General features: G+C 44.6%; 2 protein-coding genes across 5 annotated transcripts in view; one reads left to right on the forward strand and one right to left on the reverse strand.

Moving 5' to 3' along the window:
- Window positions 1-98: 98 nt before the first annotated feature.
- On the reverse strand, window positions 99-5893 carry Rpl9 (ribosomal protein L9). Of its 2 annotated transcripts, none has more exons than XM_077702976.1 (5): window positions 5820-5893; window positions 5478-5528; window positions 4969-5174; window positions 2394-2607; window positions 99-245 (listed from the first exon to the last, which is right to left on the reverse strand). In XM_077702976.1, the coding sequence occupies exons 2-5, from the start codon at window positions 5521-5523 to the stop codon at window positions 139-141; spliced, it is 573 nt and encodes a 190-aa protein (XP_077559102.1). In that variant the 5' UTR covers window positions 5524-5528; window positions 5820-5893; the 3' UTR covers window positions 99-138. The 2 variants fall into 2 exon arrangements, with proteins under 2 accessions (XP_077559102.1, XP_077559103.1); XM_077702977.1 differs by having other exon boundaries at window positions 5676-5828.
- Window positions 5894-6021: 128 nt separating this feature from the next.
- The window catches only part of Swm (Zinc finger protein swm), a 73406-nt gene continuing 63808 nt past the window's right edge, over window positions 6022-15619 (forward strand). For all 3 annotated transcript variants that reach the window (XM_077702978.1, XM_077702979.1, XM_077702980.1), the window contains exons 1-3: window positions 6022-6357; window positions 7313-7431; window positions 11650-12107. In XM_077702978.1, the coding sequence (XP_077559104.1) occupies window positions 6299-6357; window positions 7313-7431; window positions 11650-12107 (636 nt within the window). In that variant the 5' untranslated portion in view covers window positions 6022-6298. The remainder of the gene's footprint in view (window positions 6358-7312; window positions 7432-11649; window positions 12108-15619) is intronic.

The following is a 15619-nucleotide window of genomic DNA, read 5'->3' on the forward strand; positions in this document are numbered from 1 at the left end:
AACGTACCAGTTGTTTTGCACCTTCCTCTCCATAGCAATAATTGTGCTTCCATTTACCAGCACAACTGTTGTGGCCACTTCAAAACGAGACACCAAGATGAGAACTTTTTAGGCATTTTATTTTCCCTGCAGAGCTTTTTAACATTCATCTTTTACCACAGAGCCCTTTTCAGAGACGTAGATGCCATCCAAGAACTTTCGAATATCCTTGTTCTTGACAAGTGTGGACTGCTGAATTCTTGCAGCTGAAAAAGAGAAAGTGAAGAGGTCTGTAAGCCTTCGGTAGTATGTAATATGTGTATAAGGAATATTGAGACATGCATGTCGGCTGGCAGAAATAACTTGACACTACAAGGAAGCAGTCAAGCTAAAAAACCAGTGCTATGTTGTTGCACCCTTGCGACCTCTGCGTCAACGAAAAGATGCAAAGGGTAATAAAGGTGCTAGAAAACATGACACAGCCATATCCACAAGACAATACACAGCCATTGAAAAACGCTTCAAAACGCACCACATTTTTTGTTTCTTCAAAACAGCCAAAAATATTTATAATGAAACATCAGTTGAACAGACACTTCTTAAAAATAATTAGCCGCTTATCTGTTTGCTTCACTGCAAATATTAGTGAACGACAATCGTCTGCGGCCCCTGCTACATAAGTCCTCGTATCTTTTCCTTGGGCTTCCATTGTCTGGTATTGTCTCACCAGACAATACCATCTGATACCACTGGAGATGCCGCAAGCGACACTGGTGGCGCCACCTGGCAGTGGCTCTGGGAAACGACTTGCGCACCCAAGGCTCCTCCAAGTGGCAGCACAGTGTTCACGGCAGAGGATTCCGCATTTCACAGTCCTAAAGCAGCTAATGTTTCATTTGCTATCACACCATAAGAAACACTAGTGTCTAAAACGACTAATCCATAATTTTAGTAAAGAAACACCACAAACATCACTTATGAATTAATGTTGTGCCTCAGATATGCGTAATGTTTTAACTTTGGCCGGGTGGCTGAATCGACGGACAGACAGACCAAAACTTCTGCATCCACGAAGCCCAAGACAGGGTATGTAAAACAGTGGCCTTGGTTTCCTCTCTAGTCCAGCAGCCATTTCAGGACAAATGCAAAAAAGTGCCAATAGTAATGAACCTGACATGCTACATATACCTTTTAGACAATGCCCTTGGCAATACCAATTTAATAACTATATTGTGCTACTTCTAATTCTGCATCGTTTTAAACCATTATGTTCATTGCAGTAAGATGTGGGAAGTCATTAAAACCCTCTAAAACTTCGATTATTTCAAACCCGGGTTACACTAGCACTGAAAAAAAAAAAAAATGCATATTTTACCACAATAGTGTTTCATTTAGCTAGCCAGGCTACTTTGAGACAGTGAGATGCAGGCGGTATAGCAATGGAACACTCCTTCACAATCAATGAACTCGTAAACATGCTTCAAAACTGACAGTCAAGAAAGCCACTGGTCATGGTGGGACAACCGTTCACATACTGAAAGACAACAATGACGTACTTGGGCCACAATTACTTCATCTCTTTAATTATGCCATGTTTAAGTGGGTATAACCCTGACAAGCTGAAGCTAGCCAAAAGTGGAGACCATAATGAACCTGGCAGTTACCGGCCCATATCAGCCAGAGTTTAAAAGCTGTTTTTGCAAAACTTGTTTCTATTAATCTCCGAAAATATTCCGACCACAACACTAGCATGCCAAACCAATCTGGGTTACAACGAATAGATTTAGGTCTTCTGTTGTAATGTTACTCGACATTTGTGAATATTGGGCATTTACACCTAGATCATAACATTCTCCTTCAGAAACGAGTGCATGTATAACATTTCGTAATTCTGGTGTTTGCAGCTGTTATTTTTTGAGCATCAAATGCTCCTGTTCCTGCTTATCCGTGACATGAAGGTCTCCATCGTTGCTAACAAATTACTTTCAACTGTCACCCTTTCCAATAAATTTGTGTCACCTACCAGAAACACTAGGAATGTGAATTTTAATTTACCATTAACATGAAATGCCTATGGTCAATGGCTACTGCAATATCACAAAGCAAAAAATGGGAACAGTTGATATATAGAAATAATAATTGCTAATATAAAGGCACTACATATACAACATTGCATGAACTCTCGTTCTTTCATTCTGTTGACCTTTGTGTAATACCTTTCAATATCTTTGTACTCTCCTGTATAATGCTTGCCGCTGTATTTTATACGTATGTAATGGGTATCTCCGGCAATTGGACCATCAGTTTGTGCTATGTTCTTGCAGAATTGACCGTAAATAAACCCCAGCACCAGGAGAACGGTACTAGGCCTTGCACATGGTTGCACCCTCAATCACCACTGGCCACCAACGCACCGGAGCGGGAGACGAGCTCGATGTCGTTCCCCTCGAGAATGAGCTCGTCCTTCTGGGCGGTGGAGTTGACGCAGGTGACGCCTGGCTGCATCTTGACCCGGCGGATGTACTTCTCGCCCAGGAAGTTACGGATCTCCACCAGGGTGTTGTTCTCGGAGGTGGTCACGTTGATGGGGAAGTGGGCGTACACCGTGCGCATCTTGTACTGGAAGCCCTGCAATAACCCGGGGGTGGGGGGGACGACGACGACGATTACACACGTGAAAGAAAATACGGCCCATTGCTAAACCAAAGTGACGCTGCTTATTTACTTAGTTGCGGTTTATAACACCACTGCGTCGACAAGCAAATTTGTCACACGCATCACATCAAACGTGTTATTATTTTCGCAAGTTTTATTGGTACTTGAGAAGAACCATCGCCTCGCACGTAACTTCACATTCCTCTTCTGAATATATGTAGGGCAGCATGCATGTGAAACTAAGAGAACGACGAGCCAGTCTCACTTACTGCTGCAAGCAAAATGAACACCAGTTGCAAAACGCGCAACTGCAGGGATATTCAGCGTTGCTTCACTGTGTAATCAAGAATTCAATCTAATTACAGGGCTCGCTTTCAAACATATGAAAGATGAGTGCATGCATAACTTTTGAACCTGGCAGCCCGATGACGCCTTATGAATTGGTGCCTGTGTGCTCCATTGTAATACTTCATATCCACTCCCCCTCTGTACACAGCAGTCGCCATTCACAATATTCAGAAATGACTACATGCTCAACTGAGCAAAGAAACTTTCACTAGACCCCAGAAATAAATATTTTGCTTTGCAATCCAGAGCAGCAAAGCATTTGGGAGTTTCAGAGACTGCAATTTAAACTGACACAACTGCTTGGTATGCGGTAGTCTAGTTTTCACGTGCGCCACTTTGGCGCCCCGCTACTGTAGTTTGATGGCGGCGTTATCCTCGGGGGAAAAACAAAAAACAAAAGTGATGAAGATGTGAGGGGGAGGCCATGAGACACGCTGGGCGGGGGCAACGTGCTGCAAGGCAACACCATAGCAGCTTGTGCCGCTGTGCGCTCAACGATGACGTGCTCGCTTCTCGAGACACAGTTCGTGCCACCGACGCAGAGGCCTACCATCGCTGACATTTGCGTGGGAGATTCGAACATGATTTACAACATGCCTGGCAGCGGCGACACACTGAAGATAACGGCAGGGTAGTGCACACCACTGTGTGTTCGCCCATCACGCGATCACTTTCCGAGATGCAGCAGCTATGCGCCAGTGCACAAATTTCGCACAAGGAAATATAGTAATCGTCAGCCATTTTTTTGGCTGAAACTACACCAACCCACTTAATTTTCTATTTCTCAGCTATTGAAATCTTTCACTTGAAACAAATTTGCATATCTTGTGTCCCTTTATAGTGCTGCTAAACAGGGCAGGTTCCTCTTCTCACAAGTGCCACCACTTGCCTAACGGTCGCTGTTAGAAACGGCAGTGCTTGCATTCTTCAATATGGGTGCAAATGTGCAGTGTTTATTTCTCAAACTCTGAAAGATAGGAATGTGTGGCACCACCCATAATGCAATATATTCACGCCCAAGGCTTGTGTCCTGCTTCGTGCCGTGGCGACAATAAGCTCTGCAATTAAAGTCGAGTCGCATGATTGTGATCTAATGGCAGACCATACTCTTTGCAGCACGTGTGGAGCTTGCTACAAGTACAGGCGCTGCATAACGCAACAGTTACCAGACTGCATGTCTTTTTTTTTTGCATCCCCCCTTTTGTGCAAGCACTGCTACTAATAATAAATATAATCAGTGCTGCCGAACTTTATGCGCAAACCCTTGAGTGTTATCAAACAGCCGCCCAAGTATGATCGGTTCCATGCACGAGTTGTGTGCTTGCAATTAATGTAGCAGACGATTCGCTATATTTTCCTATTGAAGGCATGCCTGCGTATAAAGAGTACAGTCGGGATCAATTTGAAGGTTATCGCGGGAGCGCCGACCGATCGCGACGACAGCGTCTTAGCGTGACACTTTTTAGCATCAGCCACAACGAGATTATGCTATGTTTGCTTCCCCATGGCTGTTCCAGGCAGTGCGCGCACTGCCTTCAAAAACGATAAAGGACACGCTCGTTTCTTTTTTCTTTATCCTTTTGTCTTGTCATCGACATCGACACTGATACGCAGCCTTCTCAGGGTAACTATGCCTGCATGCCGGGGCATTGTTATGTAAAAAATCGTAATTTGCTTTCGCAATGCCGCAATGCCGAGGTATCTTCGGTGTTATCAGGTTGCCGAGGAATAAAACGCGGATGCGTCACCCAAAAAGGAATGAAGAAAAAAACTGCGGCAGTCGGCCTTTGCTGAAGGGGGTGAGCGAATTCTGTGCAACAGCCAAGGGGTGAGGGAAAGCAGCATAATCTCATCTTGGCAAATGAAAAAAAGTGTCACAGAACGGCGCTCTGGTCTTGCTTGCTCGGTGCTCCCGCGATAACTTTCAAATTGATCCTGACTGTACCACCGAACCACACGCAGTCAGAACGTTCACGGTGCCTCTACCTTCGTGACGCCCTTGATCATGTTCTCCACGTGCGAGCAGACAGTCCGCACGGTGGCGAGCTCCTTGCGAATGCCGAACCACTTGCGCACTTGAAGACGTCGCTTGCCGATCATGCTGATATCCACTTGGATGTGCCTGAAGTCCCGCGTGAGAACTCCCCGAGGGCCCTTGACACGAACGCGCCGGGAGTTTACCGACACGCTCACTGCAATAAAAAAAAGCACTTTTAAACATGGCGCGACACACAGCTTCGACACAGCCATTCACGTTCCCGCATCGAAGAAAAACCAAGATGCATGCGCTGCACCAGGCCAAACGTTACAAGCCATAAGGCCTAGAGTGTTGACAATAGAAAAGGGATGCGAGGACGGGCGTTTAGCCAAAACAGCTAAGGCAACATAACAGAACTTCACTTCCGCTGTTACTTTCATTGAAGGCTTGGTAATGTGCACTACCGCAAACGTGCACCACGGAAGATACATGCGCGAAAGGATTTTGGCCGACTTACCGTCACTCGGGATCTTCACGACTTGTTCTGCCTTTATAGTCTTCATTTTGGCTGTAAAAACAACGGTAGAAATTCAAGCTCACTGGACAGTTGCAAATGAAGTCTGGGTAAGGTGCTAAAATGTAAATAGTTTCTGCAAGAAACTCGCGTCAAGCGAAGATAGAGGTGACATGTCTCCAAGAAACTTTTTTCACTTACATTACAGGTTAAACAATTTGAAAAATTTTGGCTGCCCTGCTTTGTAAGATAACCAACAATGTGGCGAATAATTGTTATTTGGGTCCAGGATCGATAAAAACAACGATTAAAAAGGATCTAAAAATGTTCATTTGGATTACATACCCGGTCGCCACAAATGGCCGTCGGAAAAGGACACCCTACAAAACGTGAAGCATAAAGTACAAAACAATATTTTTAAAAACAACAATTTAAATATACAAAAAACAAAACTTGTACAAAAAAAGGTTAAAATAGTGTGTATTAATGTTTTTGTTTTAAAAATACTACTTTGCAGTATCAGGTATTCACACACCCTACACCGCCATCGTACTATCGGTGTGCGAGTCTGTACGTTGTATTATCTTGCATTACAATATAATTGTGTACGTGAAATGCTGAAAATGTGCATAACGGACTGCACCGAAAATGTATAAAACGCACAAGGAACTGCTACAATGTGTATAGTGCTTTGCGATGGTGTTGTGACATATTAGCTTTCAACAAAAAATAAGAGCAGACACGACTCGTATGTTAGGCTTAGTTGATTAACATTGCGGTTTTAGCGGACAGCAAAAGGAGGTGTGTACAGCGCATCAGCTACGATGATCATCGATAATTCGGATGCCCTCAAAAGCTGGCTCACCAGCTGCCTAGAACACATGTAAGTAGGCGTAGTTCTGCCGGCTGTCTTTACTGCAACCACCCGCGGTGCTTGTGGCTACTGCCCACGTACTCGGAAATGCTTACCTTCGGTTCGTTTGTTTACATGACAGGTAAAACATTCAACCGGCGTGTTAAGCGCACCGCAACGCTTCTTACAAATAGCTGTTATTGTGCATTACGGCATATATTATGCAGTTCAAAGTCTGTCGTACCTCGATGGTTTGTAAACAGCTGCCTAGGTATCAGCATAGTTTCTTAATCCACTGATTATGTGCTTGTAATTAGTGCTGCAAATAATGTAGCAGACAATTTTCTATCTTTTCGTGGTGAAAACTCAGTGGTCTCGTCTGTTCCAATTATATTTTTGTGGGTAGAGCGGTATGTTGCTGTTCGTGTTGGCAGCTTATGCAGCCATGTTGCGACGGCGGTAGTTTGTTCAGCCGGCGCTGACATTTTCCTTGAAAGCTCAGTGGCGCTGGCATTCATCCCAAACTTGGTGTTATTTAGGTTAGATCCGTACTAGCGACCCAGTTTCAGTTCAAAATCCTTATCGACGACTTGATCTGATCGATCGCTTTGGCTAGGGCTGGAATGCTCCACCTGAGCCCCAGCTGTGAGCACATCGTTGAAGTGCATCGCCGAACACCTGAACTATCAGTAATCCGTGTTGCCGTTTTTACCGCAATAGTCAGTGCTCTCTGTGTATTAGTGAAGAGTAATGGAATTAGTTGCGTTAGATTTTAGTTTTGCAGCTCTGGTTGGAGTTGCAGATACGAAAACAAAACAAAAAAAACTTTCCAATCCAAATCTTCCGCTTTGAAATTCCGTTTTATCTTTCCATTTATTGTTGAGTTGTATTGTTAATTGTTCCACTTTCGCAACTTGCGCTGTACTTGTTCTGTAGATATTTTAATGGTGAGTCGTGTTCATGCAACAAATTTGTCCTTTTTCAGGTGCGATGCTGACCCAGCTGCCCTTGCAAAGTATGTTATGGCGCTTGTGAAAAAGGACAAAAGTGAAAAGGAGCTGAAAGAGATCTGCCTGGACCAGCTCGATGTCTTTCTCCAAAAAGGCAAGGCCGCATTGTTCTTTGGAGACGGCAAAGCTAGGGGTGCTCTCCTGCTTGGCGTTGATCTGTTTCCTGTATGCTGTGCGAGAAACACATTGCTTGGTGAAGCTGAATTCATAGTCACACTTGAGGGCTGTTATAATTAAATTGGCAAGAGCTGGCTACTTGGGAAAAATAGATCAAAATCTTGAGTGCTTTGATCGCAATGACTAAAGCAGTGTGAGCAACAGAGACAGCCGAAACCTGCCAACTCGGCCTCATCTATTGCTTGTATTGCCAGGTCTGAATGGCACGTAATCATGGTTCTCCATTCTCATATAAAATTCGGTATTCTGTGATATCTTCTTTCCCCCATATAAATGCTAGGTTAAGCCCAATTTTCCGCCCAAAATTAACCACCTTTGCAAACATGAAGCTTGGCTGTTACAGCTTTAAAATATCACCCAATTTTTACTCTTGATTTTCTATTGCAGTACTCGAAAAAACTGGTCCCGATTAATAGTGCCGTTCAGGGGGGGGGGGAAAAGTATTTCAAAATAAAACAGGGTGTGACAAGAAGTAGTGATATCTGCTCTTTTTGCAAGTTCACGTGTTTGTCCATAGTTGATTGAACTTGAACTTTTGTTGTTGTGGTTATTACTATTCTTATTGGTATTCAGTTCAAGGTACAAAAAAATTAGGTGCCTTCAATTGTTGATTGTGTAAAGCAGTCTTGCATATTGGGAATGCTTGAGTTTTACTCATAATCTTTGTTTCAGATGTTTGTGGCTTTGCAATGCGAACAAAGCCCAACCACATTCACAGTAAAAACTTGCTTCAAGGCCTCCTTGCTGCAGCACTTATGTGAATCTGTGCATAGCTCACTTTTTTTTTTTTTTAGTGTCAGCTTCTGCCCTTAGAATTGAGTGCCCATTTAAACGCTAAACAGGTTAACCATTATGAAGAAGACTTGCTAGAAAGATTGCTGGAAAGTCATTGTGTTGGGAAATAATGCAATGGCCTTGCATTCCTTGCTTATGTTGACTCTTTTTAATTAAGCTGTAAAAAAAAACACCGTTAAGCTGACGTCGTTGCGAGAAAAAAAAGGGGGCAGGAAAAGACAGGAACGTGGAGTCATTTGAGTAAACATTTCAGATAAACTTTTCTTGAGACCACTGCCTAAAATTTTTTTTGTAGAATAACTTCTCGTAGCTGGTAGCAATCAGCCTGATCACAATGCCTGAGCAGCAGGCAAAAAAAAAAAAAAAAAAAAACATAGGGCTTGATTCTTCGTTTGAAGGAACCACTACGAATGTTGAATTCATACTACCGCGAGCATGCGCACAATCCTGAATCCGCTCCTTGGCACAGATCTGTGATGCTGCTCCACAGCAGAAACAACGACATGTTGCCTATCTCTCACTGCCTCTCATAAAATGTGCGATCCCACTTACCGTTCCTCTGCCCACAAGCACGAGGAGGGGGAGTAACCTGCCACTGTTTTTCACTGTGAGCTTAATGGCCAACTGCACTCAAAATTTCGACCTCTTGAAAACACTATTTCTGTATAGTCTGCTGATAAAGAAAGCAAGATGCCAAATACAACAGCTGAAATACACCCGTGGATGCCGCAAGTGATCAGCAAAAATTGGTGATTTCGAAACCGAAATTGAGGAGAGCGCGGCAATTGAGGTGACGTAGCAGCCGGCCAGCGAGCGGCGAGATGGTCAGTAGCTCGGGAGCAAGCCTGTGCGCAAGCTCTACGCGCGCGCGGGGAAGCCAATGGGTGAAGCGTTCGCAGTAGAGCTCGACCGGTTCTCCAGCTGCGTGGCTGGCCAGAGGAAGAAGCCCCGAACGGTTGGATGGAGCATCACAGGCGCGTCATGGCTGTTTATGCGATCCACTGGCAGGTGCAGCGTGGTCTGCGGTGGAGCTTTTTTAAACGCTTCTGGCTGATTAACGAGGCGTTTCACGGGGCCACCACTCGTGTCCCAGCTGATTTGGTGGCATGTACTACACATTAAAAATAACTTTGGTTGAAGTGAAATTTTAGTGCAGTTGGCCTTTAAAATGAAGATCTCATTTATTATTTCGCCACCCTCTGTAGTGATGTTAGTGCCTGGAAAACACTTGCTAGTGGGTCGTGCTCAGGGGACTTGCCCCATTCGTGGCCGCATGAGGTGCCGTTGAAAGGGGAGGTACAGGTCGCTTGCGATACTTAAAGGAGCCATGAAGACAAAATACAAGTTGGATTTATTAGAAAGACTGTTTAGTCTTGATAACAATGATACCAATATCATCGCAATCTTCGAACAAATAAGGGAGATATTAAAGACAACGTGTGAAGCAGTTGCGACCCCCTAGCCAATTTCCCACAACTTTTCTATGACGTCACGGAACCTTGTTTGTGCGATTGGCCTAGCTCACCTGTCGCGACGACACATGACTGGACGTCTGTAATGGGGCCTCTAGTTCCATTTGACCGCATCACTTGAATGCTAACGTGCAGTTAACGCACCGAATATTATGTTTTATTGCTGGCCTGTATGACGTCATTCTTGCTCATAACACGTCACTGTGGTGCAAAATTTCAAAGTTTTTAAATAATTCTTGCTTTTTTTTTTTTAGTTAAAAAAACATCTTTTGTGGCTGTAATGGAGCGGAGTGAGATACTGAATCCTAGTTCTTCCAAATTAAAACTAAGTTGTATTTTCTCTTCATGGCTCCTTTAAGTCAGTTAAGTAACGATAACCTGACAACTCTTGATGCACGTTTCTTGATCCCTACTGGAGTACTTTAATTAAACAAATAGGATTTGAGAGGAATGTGTTTGTTCCATGGCTATGTTATAGTGAAGGTTCTGATATAAATTGGAACATAGCTCAACATGCACTGTAGTTAGTACATGTAGTAAGAGCTCGTTAATTCCAACTCGAAGGGAACCATTTTATGGAGTTCGACTTAGTGGGCTGGCGCTAGAATGAAAGGTGATTGCGCCGCACTGCGCGGGCAGAACACAAAGAATCCACCTCTGGAAGCGTTATCGCGAATTAGGCGCTACTACTCGTTTGTAGAAGGCGATTTCGTAAATAATGTTTCGGACATAATAATGGCATGCGCCGGAACACTGGCTCCGGTGGTGCGGCGCTCTCTGTAGAAACAAAAAAGCTGTTGCAGGAGCGTACGCACACGCAACGCTGTTGTTTTTCGTTTTCATTGTATTGCATCTCTAGTAAATTTGGTTTGCTTTCGATTTGCGACACATTTTAGTCACTCTGGGCCGACTTCTTCTGCCAGAAGTGATAGAAACCAGGTGATCATAGTTCGAATGAACTGTTCTGCATACCGACTCGTTCGAATTATCGGGAGTTTTCCCCCATTGAAACATACAGAGCTGTGCCGGGACTAGGGCGTGAGTTCGAAATAACCGGAAGTTCGAATTAACAAGCTTTTCTGTATTCAGATTGATTCCTTACCGTGATTTGAGATGTTTACCACGAGGCGCATCCAGATTTAACAATGTATAAAAAGGGGCAGACTAAGAAAATAAGTGATAGGATCAAGACCCTGTCCTGGTTGTATTATTTCTATACAAGTATTGTCAAATCATGTATATGCCAACTACCACAAGAATGTCACTTGAACAAGTGATTGTTTGGTGTGCTGCCTTGAAAGTGGTTGATTAACCTGTTTGGTCACTGCCTGCGCTTACTAAATCCCTGCTGTCTGTCCTTAAGATCATTCAAATGGAAACAATTGCATAGTGATTGTCACATCTTGCTTTTTTTGTGTGTTGCATTCCACTCCAAAGACATTGCTTTTATAAAAAAAAAAACCTGAAAGATACTGACAAACCTGGAAAATTTCCGCTACGAGATGTCAGCAGTAAAATCCTTGGTGAGATGGTCAAACATTAATCTGTGCATTAACTCCATGCTAGCATCCAAGCCAGGCAATCAATCAAGTGGAACCGCAGGCACTGCACCTGAAAAGAACTTGTTGCTGAGCGTGCTGGTTATGGCCTAAAAAGCATGGTTAATGGCACAAATAAGTGGAACACAGGAAAGGGAACACGGACAGGCACCTGCTGCAACTTTCCATGTCCCCTTTCTTGTGTTTCGTTTATTTGCGCAAACAACCATGTTTCTGGCATTGTACTGGAGTTGCGCAGTCGGGCGTCCCTTTCTTCTCCTTCTGCTGTTTTCCCTAACTGGCGGGCGGTCTTCTCCCCCACGATTGCAGAAACCAAGCCCTTTGTGGACATGCTGTTCGAGACGCTGGCGAGCAAGTCGTACCTGCATGGGAAGCTGTACGTGCCAGGAGGGGCCAGTGCAGCAGCCCCTCCCCAGCCCCAGCAGCCGCCCCTGCCCACGGTCGGCAGCCCCCCCCACCAGCCGCCCCCGCCCCCGCCCCAGGGCTCCCCAGTGGCAGCGGCAGCGGCAGCCACGCTCATCCCCGTGGCCACTTCCGCACCCTCCCCTGTGCTGCTGGCCGTGCCAACGCACAAGGAAGGAGCGGGGGGCCTCGGCGCTGCAGGCTTGGCGCCCGCGCCCCCGCGAGTGGCTGTCGAAGCCTCGTCCCTGCCCACCTCTGTAGCTGCACCCGCCCTGAGTGGTGGCAAGCCCACGGTGGCGGCCACCGCCGCGGCAGCGGCTGCAATCCCCGTTTCGGCAGCCGCGGTCGTCGTACGCAAAGATGAGGTAACTGCTCTCTTCTGTTTACCCGCCCAGAGCAGTTTTGAGTTTTGAGCCCAAAACTGGATTTCCCAGGAATTTCCCGTAGGTATTGCCAACTCCGTATTTTATTTGCCCATAGAATTTGTACTGCTCTCGCAATACAAATTCGGTGGGCAAATAAAATGCAGAATTGCTTTGGGGCATTTCCGAGCAGTCCAAATTGACAAACAAAGAAAACCTACCATTTGCCTGGCTGGCGAGCTTTTCATGGAGGTCTTTAGGCGCCCATTTGCTGCGTGCGTTTATTTATTTATTTAGGTGAAAGCTGCATGCATCCCATTGTGTGAGAGACTGGCATCGTTGACCAGTACGAGAAAAAATGGCTGTCGCTGTAACGAGTAAGAAAAGCATTTGAGTTCACGCCTCCACAGTGAGGGTAGAGTGGCCTACCACCGTGCTGGCTCAGCGCATTGCCAGTGGCCGTACAAAGGTTGGCCTGAAGCGCACGGTGCTGACATATCACATGACGGGCAAACATGATGGAGCGTGAGCAGGACAGGTGCACACCAGCCATGGAGGACTCGCATCACGGGGAATTTGTGGCATGAAATGTGGCGAGTCTGCTTGTTAAAGTAATTCACACCAAAAAATTGGCCGCGTATCTGCTCACTTCATTGCAAATGTCGACGGAAGACAATAGTCGACTGGCGCCCCTGCCAAGTAAACGCCTCCCTTCTCTTTCCCGCTCACCTCTCGCGCTGTTCCTTTCCTGTCTCGCTCCTCCCAAGGTATACACGCTAGCGGTTTGCTCAACTCAATTTAAATTTACCGTGTTCCACTGCTCCAGTCCCGGTGCCTCGATGCCAGTGCCGCCATACTTTGAAGCACCTTACTCCACGAGCGTTCTGAGCGCCATCTATTAGAACCTTTCGTTACTGTTGCCATTTGACCTCTTAGAATGCCGCCAGGAGGGCCGCGGGTGACTGCTTCTGTATTTTTCTAGGTGCATTTTTATGAAATCAAGCATCCATGCATTTTTAATAAAGGAACACTGCAAATATCACTTACGTATTAATGTTTTGCCTCAGATATGCATAGTGTTATGCTTTGGCTCAGAAATGTTGACAAGTAGGAACATTGCCACCAGACTTGGGGGTTTAGAAATGGCTATGGCTGTAAAAGCGTATCGTTCAACCTCTGCATTAACTTTGCCTGGGCAGCTAAATCGGGGAACAGACAGACAGGCAGACATACGAACAGACCGAAAAATTTCCACTGTCAAGTAGCCCAGGAAAGACTATCGTCTTTAAAAGTGATGAAGCAACGAAAGCGAAGAAAGAGATCCAAACACAAGTAGCAGTAAAAAAGTTCTTGAAAAATTTCTTTGGGGGGAATCCTCAATGATTTTGTCTGGACAGTATGGAAGCAGACGTTTGTGCCCTGAGGGATTTTTTCCTAATGTCGCTGAAGAGTGGGGTTTTTCAGCAATAACATACAAGGTTGTACGCTGTGATGCAATGTGAATTGCTAGAATCGTCGTAATTCCACACGTCTTTCATGTTAAGGGGGATCCACTGAAACTGAGTGCACATTGCATTGTGATGAAGTGAACATAACAAGTGGCTTGTCTTGTTGCATTTTTCGTTTTGTTTCTCAAGATTACACTAAGCACTTGGAGATTACACTGAGCACACTAGGTTCATGACCTGAATTTATTGTATGTGTGGCTCAGCTGGGCCAAACTGCTCGGCATATTGAAATAACTGCAGAAAGACCTGCAGGCCACTATAAGTGAGTTTGTGCGTATGCACGCACTAGACGGTTGATTTTTCAGACTTGGCTGCTACAATAAAAATGTACGAACAACCAGGCAGTTAGGCACTGATGTGTTACTAGACACTTCCGTAGTGAACGTCTGAGCTGTCGCGTAGTTTAAAGGGGCCATGCAGACAAAAGACAAGTTTTGGTTCATTCAAAAGATTGCCTCGTTAAAATCGTACTGACACCACTTCTAACGCAAACTTCGCTCAAATAAGCTACATAATTAGGAAAAAAGGCGATGGCCATGCGACCCACTAGCTCATTTCCCGCAGCAGAACCTATGATGTCATATGCGCCCAGCTGTGTGATTGGCTGAGGCCGGTAAAAGCAAACGCAAATTAGGCAGGGCTTATAAGCTTGCTGAGCGAGCTATTTGTGCTTAAATGTAATGCATATTCATTTTACAGCAGTAAGAATGGTAGGGTAAACAACTGAAAGTTACGAAAATACACATAAGCATAGAAGTGCCGATGCGCACTGCTGTTGGTACTGGGCGCACTATGCTTGTTTTAGGTGCACAGCAGTCTGCAGCTTTGGAGTTGTCTAACACGACACTGGCCGGTCGCCATAAGAGACGTCATACGTGACCATGTTTGTCAAAAAATGCCCTGCATTTCACGAAACAATTACTTTCTACAGTAACAAAAACAAGCCAGGTGTAAATACGGTCGGAGACACAGCAACGGCAGATAACGGTCCGTGGATGAGTGTGGTAGCGCCCTCTGCAGGGAGGACTGGCGGCAAGCAAGGCTGCAGAGCTGAATGACGTAGTGGAAGTTCTTTTGAATGCGCGCCCTAATGACTTCATTGCTGACGTCCCGAAAACACGATATGGTGGGAGGATCAAAATTTTAACCTAAATTGACTAATTTCTCAGTGAATACGGCATCATTTGCTGCCGGACCAGTGATAGGGGCACTATAAAACATGAAATCTTTCGAATAAAACAAGCTTGTATTTTGTCTGCATGGTTGCTTTATGATATTGACATCCAAGGAATCGGTCATTTTTTATTTATTTATTTATTTGAAAATACTGCAGACCTTGGCGGTCCAAGCAGGAGTGGTACAACAAAATACACTGAAGTATTACATACATCATGGTCACACAGAGAGGCACAAATATATAAAGAAAACAAAACAGTCATGACATTATTAAGATAAAGAAACAAAGGTAATAAAGACAATAATTAACAGCTGGATTTCTCTTTTCCCGAAACAAATACCACATGAGTTTTATATTATACAAATTTTCAAATCCTGAATATGATCATTAAATGATTGCACGGTCTCACAGTTTACAGCACTTGCCGGTAATTGGTTCCAGTAAGAAATAGAGGAGGGAAAAACAGAGTATTTATGAGCATTGTTGTGACTAATAGGTTGTCGAAGCACTTTGTTATGACTTGTTCGTGAGGAATGTTTAAAAGGTTCAAGGAGGTAATCGTCTCGTGAAATTTTAAAACGGCCATGATAAAGAAGATATAAAAATTTTAGTTTGGAAGTTATTCTGCGGCGTGCGAGTGAGGGAAGGTGGGCTTTGTTCAGCAGATTTGTTACGCTGGTATGCCTAGAATAATCTGAAAAAATGAACCGAACTGCCAAGTTTTGAATCCGTTCTATTTTCTTAACCAGATATTTTTGATATGGATCCCAAATGATATCTGCATATTCTAGGGCTGGTCTTATAAGAGATTTATAGGCAGTTAGTTTCAT

Source organism: Haemaphysalis longicornis, unplaced genomic scaffold (genome assembly GCF_048455015.1).
Source record: "Haemaphysalis longicornis isolate Haplotype H1 unplaced genomic scaffold, Haemaphysalis longicornis Haplotype H1 scaffold_3, whole genome shotgun sequence".
Lineage (NCBI taxonomy): Eukaryota > Metazoa > Arthropoda > Arachnida > Ixodida > Ixodidae > Haemaphysalis > Haemaphysalis longicornis.